Source organism: Hirundo rustica, chromosome 14, assembly GCF_015227805.2.
Source record: "Hirundo rustica isolate bHirRus1 chromosome 14, bHirRus1.pri.v3, whole genome shotgun sequence".
NCBI lineage: Eukaryota > Metazoa > Chordata > Aves > Passeriformes > Hirundinidae > Hirundo > Hirundo rustica.
In genome coordinates this window covers 3,431,574-3,451,910 of record NC_053463.1, presented here as the reverse complement: position 1 = coordinate 3,451,910, position 20,337 = coordinate 3,431,574, and the positions used below count along the sequence as shown (strand labels likewise).

At 57.1% G+C, this 20,337-nt stretch overlaps 3 protein-coding genes across 11 annotated transcripts in view; 2 read left to right on the top strand and 1 right to left on the bottom strand.

Moving 5' to 3' along the window:
• Positions 1 to 447, bottom strand: part of UIMC1 (ubiquitin interaction motif containing 1) — a 40,196-nt gene extending 39,749 nt beyond the window's left edge. For 6 of the 8 annotated variants that reach the window (XM_040078247.2, XM_040078254.2, XM_040078255.2 and 3 more), the window contains exon 1: positions 81 to 196. The gene's annotated coding sequence lies outside the window, so the exon portion shown is untranslated. Of the gene's footprint in view, positions 1 to 80 lie in introns of all 8 variants that reach the window. The other 2 variants (XM_040078248.2, XM_040078249.1) reach the window with 2 other exon arrangements.
• Positions 39 to 9,335, top strand: ZNF346 (zinc finger protein 346). Of its 2 annotated transcripts, none has more exons than XM_040078259.1 (7): positions 39 to 72; positions 795 to 898; positions 986 to 1,081; positions 2,864 to 3,014; positions 4,359 to 4,598; positions 7,083 to 7,176; positions 8,434 to 9,335. In XM_040078259.1, the coding sequence occupies exons 1-7, from the start codon at positions 54 to 56 to the stop codon at positions 8,537 to 8,539; spliced, it is 810 nt and encodes a 269-aa protein (XP_039934193.1). In that variant the 5' UTR covers positions 39 to 53; the 3' UTR covers positions 8,540 to 9,335. The 2 variants fall into 2 exon arrangements, with proteins under 2 accessions (XP_039934193.1, XP_039934192.1); XM_040078258.2 differs by lacking the exon at positions 39 to 72 and adding an exon at positions 536 to 624.
• A 3,909-nt stretch (positions 9,336 to 13,244) lies between these two features.
• On the top strand, positions 13,245 to 19,273 carry FGFR4 (fibroblast growth factor receptor 4). The gene is made up of 17 exons (XM_040078081.2): positions 13,245 to 13,334; positions 14,273 to 14,542; positions 14,648 to 14,737; positions 14,860 to 15,026; positions 15,113 to 15,236; positions 15,518 to 15,708; positions 15,823 to 15,961; positions 16,045 to 16,238; positions 16,475 to 16,620; positions 16,762 to 16,883; positions 16,983 to 17,093; positions 17,225 to 17,415; positions 17,812 to 17,934; positions 18,010 to 18,080; positions 18,347 to 18,484; positions 18,552 to 18,657; positions 18,745 to 19,273. The coding sequence occupies exons 1-17, from the start codon at positions 13,262 to 13,264 to the stop codon at positions 18,889 to 18,891; spliced, it is 2,403 nt and encodes an 800-aa protein (XP_039934015.1). The 5' UTR covers positions 13,245 to 13,261; the 3' UTR covers positions 18,892 to 19,273.
• The last annotated feature ends 1,064 nt before the right edge of the window (positions 19,274 to 20,337 follow it).

Sequence of the window (20,337 nt, the reverse complement as noted above, 5' to 3'; positions counted from 1 at the left end):
AGCCCCAGGAGCCCCGCGGCTCGCCTGGGGCCCACCCTCCGCGGGGCAGCGGCATGCCCCGCAGGACACAAGGTACTCACCGGGCCCGGGCCGCCCCGTTGCCCGCGGCCTCTCCACCGGGTCTCCCGCACCGGCCCCGGTCGGCGGGTCCCGCACCCGCGCTCAAGTTGGCGGCGGAGGCCTCATTGCCCTCACCCAAGATGGCGGCGGCAGCTTCCCCGTGTCACACGTGGTCATCGGGATGCTGAAGCGGGCAACGCCATGTCCGTGGCGGGCGGGCAGCGGGCCCGGACGCCTCGCTCTGAGGTGCTGGTTGTCTCACCGTTTTCTCAGCCCGGAAGCCGCCTCCTCAGGGGAAGGATGCGCTGCGCCGCTTTAACACCCACAGGAACGAGTCGCCACGGGGCTGTCCGCAATGCACCCGTGCCCACAACCAACATGTCCGCCGCCGCTTCCCTCGGGGCGTGCGGTGGTCTCGCGGGAGACCTCCCCACCGTTGCTAGGCACGGAGGGGGCGCGCGGGCGGCTTCTCGCGAGAAAGGCGTGAGGCGGGGACGGCGGCCATGGCGGACGGGGCCGGTAGCAACGGGGACGCTGCGGGGCCGCTGGTGGGCAAAGAGGCGGGTGAGGCGGCAGGACCGGGAGCGGGCGGGTGGTTGGGTCTCACGAGGTGCCCTCGTGAGGTAGCCCGGTTGGATCCTGCGAGGTGCCGGAGCATCCCGAACGGGGACGGCGCGCACCTCGCGGGGTCCCGCCGGGCCGCTGACGCCCCCGTTTTGTGTCTCACCCCACAGTGGAGCGGCTGATCCGGGAGAACGGACACATTTTCACCGAGGCGCAGTGCAAGGTGTGCAGCGCCCTGCTCATCTCCGAGTCACAGCGGCTGGCTCACTACCAGGTAGGGAAGGGGGAGCCCTCCGCCTCCGCCCCAGCCCAGCCCCGGGCTCGGCGAGGCACCGAGCGGGGTTTTCTCTGCTTTGCACAGAGCAAGAAACACGCCAACAAAGTGAGACGGTACCTATCCATCCACGGCGGGGAGGAGGGCTCCCACGGGAAGAAGATGAAGCTGGAGGTGAAGCAGGTGAGAGGAGACCTGATCAATGTCTATCAATAATATCTACCTACAATCAATGTCCTAAGATCTAGAGGGTAAGTCCTGTGAAGAGCGGCTGAGGAAGCTGGGATTGTTTAGTCTGGAGAAAGGAGGGTCAGGGCAGACAATATTGCTCCCTACAAATCTCTGTCAGGAAGCTGTATCCAAGTGGAGGTTGGCCTCTTCTCCCAGGAAACCAGCAACAGGACAAGAGGAAATGGCCTCAAGTTGTGCCAGGGAGGTTCAGGTTCAACATCAGGAGGAATTTCTTCACTGAAAGGGTTGTCAGGTATTGGAAGGGAGGTGGTGGAGTCCCCATCCCTGGAGATATTTAAGAAATGATTGGACATGGCCCTCAAGTGCTCTGGTCTAGTTGACAAGGTTGCTATCGGTCAGAGGTTGAACTTGGAGGTCTTTTCTTAATGATTCTCTCATTCTGTGAATTGGCTGAAAGGAGGGTGTCAGAGGATAAACCAGACTCTGCTCAGGGGTGCTCAGCAACAAGGTGAGGGGCAACAGGCAGAAACTGAGGCCAAGGAAGTTTCACGTGAACATTAGGAACCTGTGCTGTGACCGAGCACTGGAGGATTGCCTAGAGAAGGCATGGAGTCTCCCTTACTGGGGATGTTCCAGAACTGTGGAATCACTCTCACTAGGGATGTTCCAGAACCCTTTGCATGCAATCCTGTGCCAAGTGCTCAGGGATAACCCTGCTGGAGCAGGGAGGTTGGACCAGTGACACACCGTGGTCCCTTCCAGCCTGATCCATCCTTGGGTTTTGTGAGTGGATGATCCACCAGGGCTAAATACAGCTCTGTAGGACCTGCTGGGCTAAAGGCAGTTGCACAGCCCTGTAAGTGAACAAGGAAAATGCTCTCAGAAGAGATTTTGTGAGAAGTGAGAAGCTCAGTGGCAGTTGTTTCACCAGGCCTTGTCCCAGTTCTTGCTGCCCTCCACACTCAAAAAGCCTCTTTGAGTTTGTCCTCTCCATTTAAACAAATGCATGTTCTTTTTGATAGTCTTGCTTGAAATGACAGAGAAAGAACAGGAGCAGCTGCTCGTCAGGAGCATCGTTGCATAACCACACAGAGCACATTGGGTTCACCGTCCACAGGAATTCTCTTCCCAGAGCATTCTTAATTTTACTTGTTTAGGTCCCCTCAGCTGGTAGCTGGAGCCTGTTGCTCAGTAAAGGCCCCATGTTCCCTTCAGCCGTCTCTTTGCCCTGTGACTCCCTTGGGGAACAGATTCTACTTTTATGATCGCTTCAGCTGTAATCCCTAGCTCTGGCATTTGCAGGGAGCTGGGGGAGAACAGCAGATGCCTTTGCACATAGTGTCAGGCTGAGAGCTGCCTGCTGCTCCCTCCTCAGCTGGTGTTGTGTTGCAGATGACCCAGCTGATAGTGATGTTTGTGCTGCTCAGTTCACACCTTGCAGGAGACAGGGCTGCATGGTCTAATTTTGGCAGCCACACGCTTAACCTTGTCCTTAACCCAAACAGTCTGGGGCTGCCCCTCTGCCTGGAATGTTTGCCAACAGGTTAAAAACAGTAATCTGATGCAAGAATGCTCTCCAGGGAGAGAGAGGGTGATGCTGCATCACAGAAGTTCTTCCTACTCACACTTCATCAACTTAACACCTGAATGTCTTTGATGATCTTTTTCTAGACCCCCAAATGGTAGCATTTCTCTTCAAAACCAGGAGGCTGGGTGGGATGACCTGCAGAGGTCCTTCCCAGCCTCAGCAACTCAGTGTTTCTCTGTGCACAGGACAGCAAACAGGAAGGCAGCAACGGGGAGGACAGGAACAAGTGTTGTCCCATCTGCAACATGACCTTCTCCTCTCCGGCTGTGGCAACATCTCACTACTTGGGCAAGACTCATGCCAAGAACATGAAGCAGCAAGCCTCCAAAGTAGAAGGTATGAGCGTCTGCAGCACCTTCACGTTGTCCCAAAGGGTTGATGAGGGGATTGTTGAACCCCGAGTGTGAGCTTTTGTAAGAGTGTGTGTGCTCTTTGCCATGAAATAGAGTAAGCCAGCAGTGCACCTCCAGGGACCTGGCTGTGCCAGCCTGGTCAGTGGGCTGACATTAGCAAGAGGTTGTGTGTTTTTCTGTTTTGCTTTGTTTGGGGGAAATGCAGCTGGCAGCAGCCGTTGTACCCATCCCTGTGTGCAGGGCCCAGGCGTGTGATGTTAAGATGTAGAAAAAGCGCCTGTTACAGGGTGTGATGCTCATTGAAAGATTACAGAGACTGAAGTGACTGGTGATACTCTTGATATGGCAAATTCCTCAGGACTTCACAGCCACAACAATGTGGCCTCTGAGGGTCACAGACTTGGGAGCTGCAGATTACTGGGGAGTGGGAGAGTGCAGCTGGGGAGCATCATTATCTGCTTGTTCTGAACTTGTGTGCCCTGGCACAAGTGTCCCATCCCATTGCTAGCAGCCAGAAAGGCCTGATGAGTGGGGAGTGACACCCTCTGTCCAGGGCAGGTAGGGGTAGCTGTGGGCCAGGGAGGCTGCAGCTGGTCAGGACAGAAGGAAAACAGATGTTGAGTGCAGCTTAGGATGGCACTTGTGCTGCTTCCAAGATGGGGACTTGTGAGTCACCCAGACACCTGACTCCTGGGATCTTCCAGGCAGAAACTGTCTGTCCCAGCATGTCTTCATGACTTTTTTAAAATGTGTGCACAGGAAAGCCTCCTCCAGGATCTTCTTGTTCTTTGGAGCCCTTGGCACTCTGGAGTGAGAGGGTGCAGGTTTCTCTACCACACAGAAGAGCTGCTTCCCTGTGTGGATTCACTGTGTCAGACCTAGTCCCATTTATGCTGTGTCTCAGGCAGGACTCCTTATGAATTCAGGATCAAATCCTGTGGTGGCATGATGCTTCCAGAATCCCACTGCCTTTGCTGTGAAGAGCTTGTGCCCCTGTTCTGTCTGGGAAATGGTAACAGGTGGAAGCTCATTCACGCCCAGTGTTTCTTGAATACAGTCATGCTTATGCTAAGGAGAAATATGCAAATCTGTTGGATTTTTTAAATACTGAAAGTTTTCCTGGCATACTCTGAGTTATGTTACCATGTCTTTAAATTCTGCAGCATTAAGGGAAGAGGCAGGAAAATCATTAATTTATTGAGATTGGCTATGTTTGGGGTTTAGATGTAGTGTGTTACTGGTTTTAATATATGTTTAGGGGAAATAAAGAAACTGGTTTTTACCTCTCAGTTCTGTGACTGACAATGAGTTTGGATTCACCCTACAGAGACAGTGCCCCCACAGAAACACCCTGCTGCCCTCCCCACCTCTACTGCATCTTCTAACGAAGAGAACAAGGACATTACTGACCCAGACAAGTTCTGTAGCCTCTGCCATGCCACGTTCAACAACCCCCTTATGGCAAAACAGCACTATGTAGGCAAGAAGCACAGAAAGCAGGAGACCAAACACAAGCTGATGGCGCACTACGGCCGAACCCCTGATGCACCAGCATCATCCTTCATGGGTGAGTTCTCAACGAGGGAGGCTGATAATCAGCTGAAGAGCAGAGTGGGAGAGAAGCAGAATGTGTCTGACAGGCCTTTGGACAAGAGAGTCTGTGTGGAGGGAGCAGGGGAGTATTGCTCGTGATGAGGAACTTGATTATACACCCTAAGATTGATTTGGTTGATGCTGTAACCCCTGGCAGCAGATGTTTTAGACTGTAGCTACTCGTGATGAGCTTTGGGTTGTGTTATGCGGTGTTGTTTAATCGGGGATGTGTCCTTTTTATTCTCTGTGCAGATAATCCAGGGATTTTGGCCAGTACTGTTTCTAGTTAGGTGATTGCATCCAAAATGGAAAGATAAAAGTGGCATTTGATGCTTAAAAGTCGACTTTGAGGGGACTAGCCACAGATGGAAGGAATAGGTTTAACTGCACCTGCTGCTTCAAAGCACATGAAAGCCAGAAAGATTTCTTCCTGAATGCCTTTCTGCCTCTGTGTGGGCACTTCCATCTGATGAACTAATGCAACTCTCTCTGGAGCAAGAAGGAATGTGGAAAAAAACCCCCAGAGCTATTAAGGAGGAACTTTAGGCAGACAGTTAAAACTCTTTTGGTTTATGATCTGCTGCTTATGAGTATTTGCACGTGATGAAAGCCTTCCGAGTCCAGTGAAAGCATTAGGCACTCACAGAAAACTCCTTTGTTCCTCCCAGCAGCCTTCTGTTGGGCCAGGAAGTCTTAGTACCTGCTGGATACTTGAGGTAAATAATAAGCAGACAGATCATCTTAAAATCTTCATCAAGGGCTTCTTTCTCTGTCATAAAAACCCACACAAGCAGAAGATTAATTATTCTAATTCTTTGCAGGCCACCTTTAGATACCGGTAGCACTTATGACAAATGAGGCTCAATTAGCCAAGTAATGTTCTCTCCCACATTGCGTGGCCGTGTGGGAGATGGAAAAGGTGCTCTGTATCTCACGTTACCCATCTGCTCTGCACCTAATTACTGGGGTCTGATGAATGGTTCCATTTGAGTGTGACTCAGGCGTTGACAGGGGCAGGAGCTCCAGCCCAGGCGGGCTGGGTAGGTGGGCAGTGCCCTTGCCTGGGTAGGTGGGCAGTGCCCTTGCCTGTGTGATTGATGTGTCCCAAGAAGTGCCAGCAGAACAGGAATACATAGAGTCACATCTCTAGGGCACTTCAGCTCTTCAGGAAAGGTTTCAGAGCCTGGGCTATAGTCAGGGGCTTCTCAGATAAGATGGGCTGCAGTCAGGGGTGTTTTGTCCCTAAACTCTCTGCTGGAACCTGACTTGCAGCAGATAAAGATGTGTTCTTTGTAAATGCAACACTGAGGTGGTTGCCTGCTTAAAGTTCTTTGGGAATGAGTGGTTTGGGATTGAGTATAGTTTAGACAACTTTGTGCATGCACTTGTTGGATTGGTTTGCAACAAAGAAACCTTGACATTGATGGTGCAGGGAAGCAGATATGAAGGCTGTATCAGCTCCTCTGGCCTTTACTGCCCAGATCCAGCTTCATTTTGAGAGCCCAGTGTCCCACTGGAGTCTGAAATATCTGAGGTGCAGCAGCACGTGGCAAAGTGTCTGCTACATCCAGAGTTGAGCTTCCCAATGATTTACTGCTTTGCACACCTGGGGTCTGTCTCCTCTTTCACCTTAAGGAAATGTTTTCCATGTGGAATTCCCAACCAGAGCCCTTCCCTAGTCAGCCAAAATTTAGGAACACTTAATGTCTTGAGGACAACTGCCAGAATTTTTCCCTGTTAGAGACTCCTGTGCTGCCATGCTTGCCTGTTTGGTATCTGTGACCTCCTGAACTTTCAGTCCAGCTGGAGTTGTCATGTTACACAAAACCATTGATCCTGTCGAGTACCACTATTGTTGGAAACTTTTTTTTTTTTTCCTGGCAGTTAACTGATCCACTGACTGTAACCAAACTGCTTGAGGACAGAGCTTAATATTCTCAGCTGGCACCTCAGCAAGGCTTAACAAAATGCTGCATTGTGGAGCTGGACAGTGGGTGTAATCTCCTTTGGCTGCCTTTTTTATTGAAATGTTATAAGCTTACAAATTCAATATCTCCTGTTTTCTGTTTTGAGATATCCAGATCAGCAGAAGTAGAAATATGGAAGAGAAATGGAGTTGCAAAGGCAGTTATAGCCTTTGGGGTTTGGGGTCCAAATCTGAAACTTTTACTATGCATGATACTGTGAACTGTTTGTAAGGAGCATGTGTGTGTTTTTTAGCAATGAACAAACCGTGTTCTGATCAGGAAAGCTTTTCTGGCTTAGTTATTCCCTTGCAATGAGTGGCAGATACACGGTGGGGTAGTGGGATTCTGTGATCTCCCTGCCTGGTCAGATTGCTGACTGTGTTTGTCTTTGTTTAGGGTTGTTCAATAAATGAGGTGATTGGGTACCTTGCTTGTTTCTAAGGGCACAGGGATTGGCTAGCTGTGTGTGCTAACATTGCTGTCTGTTTCAGCTGGGAAGGGCTACCCCTGCAGCACATGTAACATAGTGCTGAACTCCATAGAGCAGTACCAAGCTCACATCAGTGGCTTCAAACACAAGAATCAGTAAGTAATGTTCTTGTCTAAATGTGTTTCCAGCATTGCTGCTCAAATCGATGGCCTAAATATAACCTAAAATGCAGTTTTGAGCACGTGTTTCCAGCAGACTTCCAGACAGAGAACAGCCGGGTCTGTGCAGGCTCTCTGTCCTGACGCTGCTCCAGGAGCTCCCTCTGCAGACAGCCCAGTTGTGCTGCCGAGGTGGAAGTGCCTCCCGTTACTTTTGGTTCCGAATAGTTCAGCTCAGCACAGACCTTTGCAGTGAACCTGACGCCTATTAAACACAGTTTCTCTTAACAACTGAGATTTTAATTTAATTAAGGACTGGCTCAGTGGAGATCTGCTTGCCATTCTAATCTCCGTTGGGATTGCTTGTTTTAAAATTTGGCATATAGTCAGCATGCTTCAGAAACCTGGACTGTGTTCCTGAATTCACTCTTACAGCTGGCAAGTTAAATAATGGCATCCCTTGCATATATTATTAATTGAAAAAAATTGTGCTGCCAGATGATTAATACCAAAAATACTTGTTCTGGAGACTGCCAATTTTAATTTAAGAGCCTTCACTAAAAGAGACGCAGTAATGAGCCTGGGTTGGTTAGAAAGCTTCTTAGAAGGAAGAGGTATTAGGAAATCCTACCTGAAGGGAGGGCAGGCTCGTAGCCAAATTCCCCTGAAGGGACAGGTAGAAAACTGGGATCTCTTTTTGCCTGACTATGGAATAACAGCCTCCTGGTCCCTCATTTCTGGGGAGTACTTGATAGGAAGACATCTTTCATCCCAGGGAAACTCCAGCACAACTAGATCAGTGAATTGGAAGTATCCCATTCTAGAGAGATAACATCAAGGATGTTCCCAACACGCACACATTAATGTTCTCTTTAAGGACACTGCTGTTGTCAGAGCTGTTGCAGCCATACAACACCCTTTCAGAAAGCTGTTCTGGATTAAGCTGTGCAGTCCTGTTTCAGCTTCTGTAGCCTGCAGAGAAGCAGGATGCTTGCTTTGTAATGGGAGCTCTTTAGCAGTCCTTGAGCTTTGCCGCAGCTAATTCTGCCACGGTAAAGGTGTCTGTTTACACACAGGCACAGAGAGCAAGGATTCACTTGGAAGATTTTCTGGCAAGTTGTTGCCTTGGCTGCAGTGGGCTGTTGCTCCGCTGACAGCCTTGCCTGCTGAGCAGTGATTGCAGCTGGCACATTTCAGAGCATTTGTGACATTGTCTCCTTTTTTTTCCTTTTTCTTGCTCCCTTCACTGTGCAGAATGCCAGGAGCAGTGCCGGTCGTTGGACCATTCCCACCACAGCAGTATGTCCGGGAAGAGTCAACTGCCCCAGGAGGCTACAGTTACTTCAGCCAAGACTTCTAGAGCAAGTTGCAGCACTACTGGAGTTGTTGGTGGCCCCAGAACGCACATCCTTTGCCAGCCCACAATGGTTTCATTATCCCTCTGGATAAGCAAAGCCCTACCCTCCTGTATACACTCGTTGAGCAGAGCGGGGACTGAATCTGTCAGGAAAAGGATCCAGCTGGAAGAGACTTGCTAGACAGCAAATACTTCACTCCCTTAGAGTAGTTTTCATTGTGTAATTGCTTCCTGTGAAGGTGGGTGAGGTGTGAGAGGAAGTGTGTATCTGGTGTAAGGAGGGTTTGGCAGCAAGCTGGTAGTGGCCCCTTCTCCCTGTCCCCACTCTGGGGTTTGCCCATTCTGCTGCTGCAGTGCTCTCAGAGGGACACCAGCACCCATGGGCACCCCTGGGCATGACAGGAAGGGACCTGGAGCCTGGCTGTGGGACCAGAGCCACCCACATGGCCTGGAGGCTGAGGATGGAGCATGGCCCTTGTCCCTAGGTGTGCCCTGGTGTTAGTGTGCTGTCAGCCCAGCTCTGCTCCTCCCTGCCCTGGGCCAGGGCTCTGGCTACCTTGCCAGGCTGAACTCCGTTGCCTTCTGGGCTGGCAGAGCCACGCACCAGCTACATCCTCCACAGAAGCACCACAGTGCCCTGCCCAGGCTGCGGCCAGCTCTGTGGAGTCAGTTGCTCCTCCAGCAGCAGACCAGGGTCCCTGCCTCAGCTGGGGGAAGCACAGTCCCGGTCACAGCCCCAACCACTGCCATCCCTCGTGGCCCCGCAGGCTCCATTGAGTAAATCAGGTGCAGATGTGGAGTCAGGTCTGTGTGCCTGCTTACAATTAGGGGCTGGGAAAATTGGGGTGGCCCTGTCCCTGCCTTGCAGCTCCTTGCCATGGCTGCTGCTTTACCAGGATGAACCCCCAATGTTATGCCAGGGACAGGGCTGGTGAGCAAAGCTCTTGCTTTCTTGGCCCATATATGGGCACTGTGGTGCCCAACCCAGTACATGGTGTGTGCCATGTCCCCACGGGGAGCACAAGATGTTCTGGCCCCAAGCACCTCCACATGTTCCCTGTGCCAGCTGCAGCACTCCCCTGCACAGCCAGGGCAGGAAGAGGTGGCAGGGCTGCAGCAGGACAAGGCATGACACTGCCCACCCGCCTGCTGTATCGCCCTCAACACGTATGTTCCCTGCTCAGCCTTTACTGCCCAAATCTGATGATGCTCCTGTGCCATACTGGGGGCTACATGAAGCCTGGGCCCCTGGTGTCCCTGTCCTGCAGCCCCTGCGCTGGGCCCCACGTTCTTGGCTCCCCAGAGGGAGCAGCAGGTTTATGTTTGCCAAGTTCTGCCTGGTTAAACCTTAACTGAGTTGGGTTGCTCCATCCGTCCCTCCCAGCCAGAGATAAGGATAGGCAGGCAACACCAGGGTCTGGTGGGACGAGCTGCCCCGAACCTGGCTGCTTGCCTCCAGGGCAGGGCACAGCCCCTGCGGAGCACCCTGCCCAGTCTGGGACAGCTGCCTGCCCCTCCAGCTTGCCCCCTGCCTTCCTCAGCGGGTCCCCGCTGATAGGAGGGCAGCAGGTTGTGGCTGGAAGTTACCATGTCAAAGCCAGTGGGACTGGATGGAGTTGGAAGCCCTTTGTGGGGGCTCACCCCCGTGCTTCAGGGCTGACACAGAAGGTTCACATCACCCAGCACATGGAATGAGCCTGCTCAGCCTCGGATCCTATGCACGTACAGGGTACAGTGAGCTGAGGCTTCTGTGCCCCAAACAAGAGCCGTTCAGAGGAGGCCAAGAGAAACTTCCAGGAGGAAAGAGCCCCCCAGGCTCCAGCCCCCACAGGAGCCACCGAGCTGCGCGGGCTCTGGCTGGCCGCAGGTGCCACCGCAGCGGGAGTGGCGGCAAGTGCTGGGGCCAGGCACAAGGGGCGGCTGTGTTCCCGCAGCTCCGGCTGCCTTCCAAGAGCAATATTGTTGGCACCAGGCAGGCTCCCTGCACCGGCAGCACATACATGGCCCTTTCATGAGGGGAGTGGGGATGATTTACTGCCTGGGGGAAGGGGCAGGGGCGGGAGGATGGAGCCCCAGCATGCCGGCGCCCGGCCCCTTGTGCGTGCTCTCTGCCGCGGGGCCCCGCACATGTGAGCAAGGCTGGGGGTCTGGCCAGGGGGTCGTCTCTCCCAAAGGGGCATGGGGCAAGAGGGATCCCTCTGCCCCGTTCTGTGGAGTTCTGAGAACACACTTCATCTCTGCACCCTGCTGCATCTGAGCTAACGCACCACGGGTCACACATCCCTTGTGCCGCGGTGACGGGGGCAGCTCATGAGCCGGGGGAGATGGGGGCACCAGAGGAGGGTGCTGGGGCAGGGGTGCACCCACAGTACAGAGTGCTGTGCTGGCACAATTCCCCCCTTGTCGAGCTGCTGCCGTGGCAGAGGCCGTTGTGGTGCTGCTGGCAGCGGGTGGCAGGCGGTGGGGCTGGGCTGCCGTGAAGGGCTTTTTGTTTGCCGTCAGTTGCTGTTATAAATCAAGCCAGGAAGCCCAGCCCCGGCCCAGCGCTGCCCCACGGCAGGGAGGTGACCAGTTCCCATCCTCCTACAGCAGAGCCCCACCAAGCCCTGGCCTGTGCCTGGCACTACCCTGGCCCAATTTGGATGTTTAGTGTGACTCTGGGCGAGGTGCCTGCACTGTTCTGCTTGCCCTTCTTCCTTCCATTCAGCATTGGGGAACCCTGGGATACAGGGAATCTTTCCATGTTCATCCCAGGCTGTGGCTACCAGAGGCTCCCCAGAGTCCCAGCTTCCCTGGTATTCCCAGTACTGGGAACATCTTCTTCTCTCTGGTTTTAATTTGGTTTTGGTCCGAATTGAGCTGAACCCAACATTTTTCTGTGCTTCCGGCATGCTGTGAACTCTGCAGGGGCGGCCGCTGCTCCGTGAAATTGATGTTCTCGTCCGCTTCACGCGTCAGCAGGAATGAACAGCTGCTGGGGGCTGCTGGCCCCCGGGACTGCTCTGTGCACCTCTGCACCCCAAGGGGACACCAGTACTCCATACAGGGAGCAGCACAGTGGTGATGGTGCTATGGGAGATTGTAGCACCAACCAGGCCTCACAGTGAAACCATATCACGCTGGGAGTTGCTGGTTTGGCACGGTGCAGCAGCACGGCCAGGGCTGTGCCCGGGACTCAAAGTGTGGCCCTACAGAATGAAGGGTAATGGTGACAGTGCACCCCACTCACAGGGCCTCAAGATTCACACCAGGCATGGGCAAGGCTGTGTGTGAGGCTCAGCACAGCCCTGGAAGATCTTGCTGGGAAGCAGGTGGTGAAGCAGACAGCAATACAGGAAAGGAGAGCCGCTCTAGGGCCAGACCCTGGCCATGTACTGGGGCACACTGACACCTCTTGATGGCAGCAGGATGTTCAGGGGACACTGTTCCTTGGGATCACATCAGCTCAGAGTGTCTGAGGCCAGGCTTCCCCCAGTATCCAGGGGTCCTGCATGGGCCAACGAGCAACAAGGCCTGGGCACGGTGGGGTCTGCCTGCCCCAGCACAGGCAACAGCATAGGGAAGGTGAGGGTGAAGTGTTTATGGGTCAGATTAGGCCACTCCAACGCTGGCTTGCAGCTTAGCCACGTTTTATGACACTCCGTTATGGGCTCCTAATGAGGGTCACAGCCACTTTATGGCACCAACAGCGATAACGCTACAACTAATTATGGCACAATTAGCATGAGTGCTGCTGGGCACCCAGCAACACTCAGCGCCCAGCCTGGGCCGCAACACCTGCTTGGGGCTGGAGTGCTCCCACTCCTGGCAATCGGGGGGGAAACGGGGGTGGCCTTGCCCCTTGTCCCATCTGCTGCTCCCCACGCATGGGGTCTGCCTGGAGGACGGCACAGGGGAGCAGCCTCGGGTGTTTTGCAGCCCCCTGCGTTCCCCACCGGCGAGGGGAGGCTGCACCGGCGGGGCCAGGACGGAGGGGCCCGGGGCTCGCCTCTCGCTGCTGGGAGGGAGGGCCGGTGCTACCCCCTCACCTCCCCCGTCCAGCTCGGCGGCGGGTCGGTTTGCAGAGATGCCGGCGAAGCGGGGCCGGTCCCCGTCCCCCCCTCCCGCCTCCCCAGCGCTCCGGGCGGGGCCGCTGTAACCCGAGCGCGTCCCTACAAAGTGCCCGCGCCCCCGCGGCGGCGGCAGAGCGGGGCCGGAGCCAGCCGGGTGCGAGCCCCAGCTCTGCCCGCAGCCGGAGCCGTCCCAAGTCCGGAGCCGTCCCAGGCCCTGCCGCCATGGGGCCACGGTGTGGGGCGCGGCGGCGCTGAGCCCGCCGTCCTCGGACTTTGCCCCGGCCCGCGCAGCACAGGCGGCTCCTCCGCGGGAGCCCGTCACCGCCGGTAACCACCCCGAGCGCGACCCTCGCTCCCCCCGGGACGCTCTCCCCCTCCCTGGGATCCCCCGCGGTCCCCTGCCCCCGATTAACCTCCCCTAGCGCCCTGACCAGGCTGCCGCTGGCTGGAGAGGTCGGATTCCCGGTGCCCAAACGGGGTGTTTCCCACTCTCTGTTTCCCGTGCCCCCTTCCCATTCCTGCCCAGGGACTCCCCTGCTCTGCCTCCCGTCCATGCGCACCCACCCTCTCGGTGACCTGGGGACCACGCACTGCTTCTCCCCTGCTCCCGGATCCGCTCACGCGACCCTGCCTGTCCCGCAGGGTGGGACCCCGGCGCTGGGGGGCCCGGAAGATGCGGCCCCTCTTGCAGGTCGTGGCGGGGCTGCTGCTGGCGGCGGCTGCACGGGGCAGGGCGATGGAGCCAGGTACGGCTGCGGGGGGCGAAGTGGAGCCGGGAGCGCGGCGGGAGTGGGGTCGTGCTTTCTGAATACTTTCTCCATCCCAGCTGGGCGGCGACCCCTGGGCTGGGATGCGGCTGCTTGCCGTGGGCACGCAGCCCCAGCGCCCTGCCTGCAAGGCACGGCCGGCGGGAGCCGGAGATACGGCACAGGGACGAGCGTTTCCATCACTGACAGGAGCAAGGTGGCTCCAGCCAGGCTGTCCCTGTGCTGCGAGGGCTTGGCTCGCTCCATGGACACACGTGGAGGAGAAGGGTTGCGCGTCCGCTGTGGGCTGTGGCTGCTGTGTGTGGCTCCTGGCGAGGTGCGGGCAGTCCGTGCACCGCGGTGCTGGGTGCGGGAAAAGGACTTGTCCCCAGGGACCAGCCGCCCCACATCCCTCCTGTGCTGGCCGTGCACTGGAGACACGCCCGTGCCCTCCAGACTCCTGTGCGAGGCAGTCGGGCTGCCGTGGTATTGCTGTGCTGGCGGCCAGGTTGATTCTGCCCTCCACGTGCACATGCTGGCCATTGGCAAGCTGGGCTCCGCTGCCAGCCCGGCACTGCCGGGGACAACCAGGCTGTAGGGGTCCCAGCCGTGCTTGGGGCATGTAGAGGTCCGACGGTGGGTGTCTGGAGGGGTTTGGTGCCCCCCTTCAGTAAGGCAGAACAGGCTGGAGCACCCTGCGTCACTGCGAGGGGTGGAAGGACGGTGGCATGTGTGGCCTTGGACGGGGACATGCCATTGGGGAAACCATGTCCCAGTGCTTCAGGGCAGAGTCCAGCCCTTACCCTCTTCTAGGGTGGCAGAGCCAGGTTCTGGGCTGTGTCACCCCACATGCTCTCTGCACTAGGATGGGCATATGGAGGCGTCCTGCTGTCAGGGAGGGGTGAGCACTGGGGTGGGCACTCATTGCATCTCTCCAGAGCTATTTGAAAGCCCCTTGCTGGAGTCAGAAGAGGAACATCTCCTACTGGACCCAGGCAACACATTGAAGCTGTACTGTGATGCCAACGAGAGTGATGCCAGTGTGATCTGGTACAAGGAGTCCCGGCCACTCATCTCAGGGGGTCGCATCCACCTCCGTCACAGCCTGCTGGAGATCTCAGAAGTCGCCTATGAGGACTCGGGGCTCTACGTGTGCCGGGCACGGGGAACTGGGGAAGTCCTGCGCAACTTCACCATCTCTGTAGTGGGTAGGAGCCCCGGCAGCGCCCAGCTACCCCCGGGGCAGCAAGGCAGTCACTGCCCGCCCAGCCCTGCAGGCAGGGATGTCCTTCTCAACCCGTTTCCCTTTGCAGACTCCCTGGCGTCAGGTGATGATGATGAAGATAGTGATGGGGACAGTTCCCACAGAGACCGAAATGAGGAGTCAGTCTATGTGCACAGAGGTCAGTGCCACACCGGGGCCCTACAGGAGAGGGCAGGTGGGGCAGAGTCAGGGGCATGGGGCACTGCTGCCTCCTGCTCCCAGCACAAGCCCCCTCCCACTGTACATCCTGCACGTCCTCAGCTCCTTACTGGACTCACCCACACCGGATGGACAAGAAGCTGTACGCAGTCCCTGCGGGGAACACGGTGAAGTTCCGCTGCCCGGCCTCAGGCAGCCCCAGCCCCAGCATCCGCTGGTTCAAGAACGGGCGCGAGTTCCGAGGGGAGCACCGCATCGGGGGCATCCGGGTACAGGCCATCTCCTCCCACCACAGCTTCCCTGCCAGGATCCATCTTCCCCAACTCACCTCACTGCCTTACCTCCCCCTCTGCAGCTCCGGCACCAGCACTGGAGCCTGGTGATGGAGAGCGTGGTGCCCTCTGACCGCGGCAACTACACTTGCCTGGTGGAAAACAGGTTTGGCAGCATCCACTACAGCTACCTCCTGGACGTGCTGGGTAAGGGTTCCTCAGCATGGTGCTGATCTGGGTTTCTCCATGCCTGGTGGGGTCAGGGAAAGGGGTGAAGGAGCCTCTGTTCATGGCCTACCCACTGATGCAGCCCACATGTCCCTCACATCCCAGGGACATGGGATGGAGACCAGGCTCAGGTTGCATTGGTCTGTTTTGGGGCTGGGGAAGGGCTCTTTGTGGCTCCACAGTGGGTGGAGAAGGACGGAGAAAGGAGCCTGTGCTCTTGGCCACCATGTCAGTGACACTGCTCTGCTTTGTGTGCACAGAGAGGTCCCCACACAGGCCCATCTTGCAGGCTGGGCTGCCCGCCAACACCACAGCCCTGGTGGGCAGTGATGTGGAGTTCTTCTGCAAGGTCTACAGTGATGCCCAGCCCCACATCCAGTGGCTGAAGCACATTGAAGTGAATGGCAGCAACTACGGTCCTGACGGGGTCCCCTATGTGCAAGTGCTCAAGGTAACAAGGGCTGGAAGCACTCAGGTCCCAGATACCTGTGCTAAAGTGGTAACAGGGCTGCACAGAGACCCCCGAGGAAGAGGGATACTGACCATCCATCCCTCCCTCTGACAGACTGCAGATATCAACAGCTCTGAGGTGGAGGTGCTGTACCTGCGCAATGTGTCCATGGAGGATGCTGGCGAGTACACCTGCCTGGCAGGGAACTCTATCGGCCTCTCCTACCAGTCTGCCTGGCTCACCGTCCTGCCAGGTAGGGGTGGGGTCCCGGTGTGGGGTCTGGGATCCTGAGCACACAGAGACCATGCCTCAGGCCAACTGATTCACTCCCTGCAGAAGAGGAGCTGGTGCGGGAAGCTGAGGCCCCTGAGACCAAGTACACGGACATCATCATCTACACCTCGGGCTCGCTCGCCGTGGCCATGGCCATTATCATTGTGGTGCTGTGCCGGATGCAGACTCAGTCCAGCAAGCAGCACCTGGAGCCTATGGCAGTCCACAAGCTGTCCAAATTCCCGCTCATCCGACAGGTGGGTACCAAACTTGAGCCCCGGTAATTCAGGGGGACCTTGGTGACCAATGGGCTCCATGAGTGTCCCTTGTGCCCACCACACCTTACCCTGCTGCCAGCCTTGGGGCTGCCCTTCCCACTGCCCCCCGTGGCTCCCTCAGCCCAGTGTTCCAAGTGAGGGTCTTTTCTGTTGCATCTTTGTTTAGCCTTGGAGCATGAGATGGGATGGGTGAGGAGCTGTGTCTCTCTCCACAGTTCTCCCTGGATTCCAGCTCCTCCGGGAAGTCCAGCACATCCCTGATGCGCGTCACCCGTCTCTCCTCCAGCTGTGCCCCAATGTTGGCTGGTGTCATGGAGCTGGACCTGCCCCTTGACGCCAAGTGGGAGTTCCCTCGAGACAAGTACGGTGCCACACAGGGCAGGGATAGGGGTCACTCTCCCCAGCCACCCCCGGGACAGGAGCATGCAGGTGGTGGATGGGAGGCCTCTGCCACCATAAGGCCATCCCTGTGATCTCTCCTGGTTCTGCTTGTCCCTGCCAGGCTGGTGCTGGGGAAGCCCCTGGGGGAAGGCTGCTTTGGCCAGGTGGTGCGGGCAGAAGCTTACGGCATAGACAGGGACCGGCCAGACAGAGCTGTCACCGTGGCTGTCAAAATGCTGAAAGGTAACGGCTCCCGTGCCAGTGTCCTGGGAACAGAGGTGTCATCAGTGCCAGGCAGAGGTGCCACCCAGCTGGCATCGTGACACAGCCCTCCTTCCCTAGACAACGCCACCGACAAGGACCTGGCTGACCTCATATCCGAAATGGAGATGATGAAGCTCATGGACAAACACAAGAACATCATCAACCTCCTGGGTGTCTGCACACAGGACGGTGAGGGGGCTGTGCAGGCAGGGTTTGGGCAGGGCATGGAGCAGAACCAGGGATGGGGACTACTGGAGTCAGTGGCTAACTGGAAAAGGAGAAGGCAGGGCAGGGGCTGAGCAGGTGGCTGCTCTTCCCAGGGCCGCTGTACGTGATTGTGGAGTTTGCTGCGAAGGGCAACCTGCGTGAGTACCTCCGTGCCCGCCGGCCCCCGACACCTGACTACGCTTTTGATGTCATGGCGATGCCTGAGGAGCAGCTCTCTTTCAAGGATCTGGTCTCCTGCGTCTACCAGGTGGCCCGTGGCATGGAGTACCTGGAGTCCAAACGGGTACGGCTGGCATGGCCTGCGCGGGTCATCTGTGCTGGGGAGGGCATGGCAGCGACAGAGGAGCTGTGTATCCCTGGTGAACCCATTGCCTCTGTGGAAAGGCAGCCCAGCCCATTCCCATAGGCTGTCCAGAACCTCCCAGCCCCATCCAGTAAAGCTCAAGGCAGTACCTCCCCAAAAATGTGGGACTCAAAGCCTGACCCACCTCCTGGGGAAGTGCATGTGCCCCCCGCCCTGTGCTTGTCACTGCAGCCAGCCCAATGACGGGATGATTCCACCACTGCAGAGGTGCTGGGGGGTGTGCAGGAGGGAAATGGTGATTTCAGTGTTTGAAGGAGACATGTGGAGCTGGAGTCACCATCTCACACCCCTGTGGGTGATGCTCCCCCCTGGCAGTGCATCCACCGTGACCTGGCTGCCCGCAACGTGCTGGTGACAGCAGAGAGTGTGATGAAAATCGCTGACTTTGGCTTGGCCAGGGACGTTCACGACATTGACTACTACAAGAAAACCAGCAACGTGAGTGGGGCTCCTGGGAGAGGGGCACAGGGACCCCCAACCAGGGCTGAGCTGAGCAGGGGCTTGCTCTCTTAGGGTCGCCTGCCAGTGAAGTGGATGGCACCCGAAGCCCTCTTTGACCGTGTCTACACCCACCAGAGCGATGTGTGAGTCCTGAGGGCAATGAGGGTCTGTTGGGTGTGGGTTGAGGATGCTGTTGGTGTGGGACAAGGCAGCACTGCGGGGTTATGCATGTACTGAAGGGTTCCCATGAGCAGAATGGGGGTGCTCTATGGGGACAGCGGGGCACATATTCCCCAGGGTGATCCACCCTCTCCCATCCTTGCTCCCACAGCACTGCAGGGTGCAGTGGGCCAAGCTGGGGGAGAACCCTAGGATGTATTTGACCCCCTTTTGCTATGTGTGATCCTAGATGGTCCTTTGGGATCCTGATGTGGGAGATCTTCACGCTGGGGGGCTCCCCATACCCTGGCATCCCTGTGGAGGAGCTGTTCAAGCTGCTGAAGGAGGGGCACCGCATGGACCGGCCATCCAACTGCACCCACGAGCTGTGAGTACCAGCCCGGTGGGTGGGCAGGGGGCACAGTGAGAACCCACTAACACCCCCTCGTCCCCAGGTACATGCTGATGAGGGAGTGCTGGCACGCCGTGCCCTCACAGCGCCCCACCTTCAAGCAGCTTGTGGAGGGGCTGGACAAGATCCTGGCAGCCGTTTCGGAGGAGGTGAGAGGAAGGGGAGTCTGGTGGGTGAGAGGTGGGCAGTGTGGGCACTGACAGCACTGGTGGCCATGGCACCATCCCTCCTTGCAGTACCTGGACCTCTCCATGCCCTTCGAGCAGTACTCGCCCTCCTGCGAGGACACCGCCAGCTCCTGCTCCTCTGATGACTCTGTCTTCACCCATGACCCGCTGCCGCTGGCTCCCCGCCTCTTCTCCTACCCCAGTGTGAGGACTTAAGGGAGGGAAGGGAAGGGTGATGCTGAAGCCACCTCTGCCCTTGCAGGGAGGGGGTCCAGGTTCCCAAAGGTCCCTGATTTGTCCGGGCTGAGCAGTGGGTGGGCAGGGACCTGAGCTACAGCACTGGAGCAGGGTGTCCCTCTCTCCAGGCTCCTTTAGGGCACTGAGCCGTCAGCCCTGGCTGAGATCTGTCTGGTACTGTGGAGCAGCAGTACCTAGAGCCTCTCTGGGTGGGCACTGCCTGGGATGCCCATGGCATGGCCCGGGGAGATGGGCTTTGGCCAGGGCTTCAGTGGAAGTGTCTCTGGGCAGGAGCCCTGCAGCTGCCAGGCTCCTGCTGCATCTGTACATAGCCACAGAGATGAATATTTATGTACATGAAATATCAACCTGATAAATTATTTTTTTGGAATACACCCCGGTGCAGTTTCTGGGCTGCTCCTGGGGCACAAAGGGCTCACCTAAACTTGGAAGGCAGGCCAGAGGTTGCCTCCTCTCTGCCTCATTGCCCCAGCCAGCACAGGGGCCTGCAATCACTCTTGGGGGACATGGAGACAGTGCCACAGGTGCAGGAAGTGATGTCCCCGCTCCTGTGCCTCCAGGCCTGCTCCAGCACAAAGCACCCTCGCATCTGTTCCCCATTAGCCACTGCTGCACTAAGCCACCGTGAACTCCGCTACCAGCATTGCCCTGAAACCGATCCCCCAACTGCCATGGGCTCCCAGGCTGGGAAAATGCTCTAGAGCCCAGCCCCACGCACTGGGGACCTCCTGCCCAGGCCAGCCCAGCACTCCAGATAAAAGTGAATTACGGGCTCTGTCTCCCCAAAGCTCATGGGAGCACAGGTTGGGAGCCTCCAGCCCTCCTGGAGGGCTCTCTGATAACTGCTTTGCCCCCCTTTGCCCTGTGATGCCCAGCAATGACGGCAGCGTGGGCAGGGAGGTCTGCAGCTGTCTCACCCCCTCCTGCCAGCCTGCTCCCTGGGTCTAGGGTTTCAGCTAGGGCCAGGCTTTGCCAGCCGTTAGCCCCAGGATCTGGTTTCCTCCTTCAGCTCCCAGCTGCACTCACAGCCCCCCGCCTGGAAACTGCCTCTTTCCAGCATGGAAGCTGGCTCTCTGGCACAGCCTGCCCCAAAACAGCCCAAGGTGATGGGGGCTGGCAGGTGCTGTGGGGCAGGACCTGGGCCCAGGGCAGCTGGAAAGGGAGTCCCTCGATCCTGGCTACTGCTGTGATGGTGTCAGGGTCTGGGATCTCAAGAGACACAGAACTTGGGACTTTACTCAGCCATGGGTGCTGTGCCTGTTATGAATTGTATGTGCTGGGAGTCCAACAGCTTTCAGAACCATCCCAGTGTCCCCTTCTTTCCACAGTCCCTCACAGGGCTGCCGGGGGAATCCCACTCCATGGGCACGCTTACAGCCTCCATCCCCAGCCCAGCTCCCCTCT

Coding starts and splice junctions, on each gene's coding strand:
- ZNF346 (XM_040078258.2), top strand. CDS start 564: ATGGCGGACGGGGCCGGTAGCAACGGGGACGCTGCGGGGCCGCTGGTG. Junction 899..985: donor AGCGGCTGGCTCACTACCAG/GTAGGGAAGGGG, acceptor TGCTTTGCACAG/AGCAAGAAACACGCCAACAA. Junction 1,082..2,863: donor TGAAGCTGGAGGTGAAGCAG/GTGAGAGGAGAC, acceptor CTCTGTGCACAG/GACAGCAAACAGGAAGGCAG.
- FGFR4 (XM_040078081.2), top strand. CDS start 13,262: ATGCGGCCCCTCTTGCAGGTCGTGGCGGGGCTGCTGCTGGCGGCGGCT. Junction 15,027..15,112: donor ACCGCATCGGGGGCATCCGG/GTACAGGCCATC, acceptor CCCCCTCTGCAG/CTCCGGCACCAGCACTGGAG. Junction 16,239..16,474: donor AATTCCCGCTCATCCGACAG/GTGGGTACCAAA, acceptor CTCTCTCCACAG/TTCTCCCTGGATTCCAGCTC.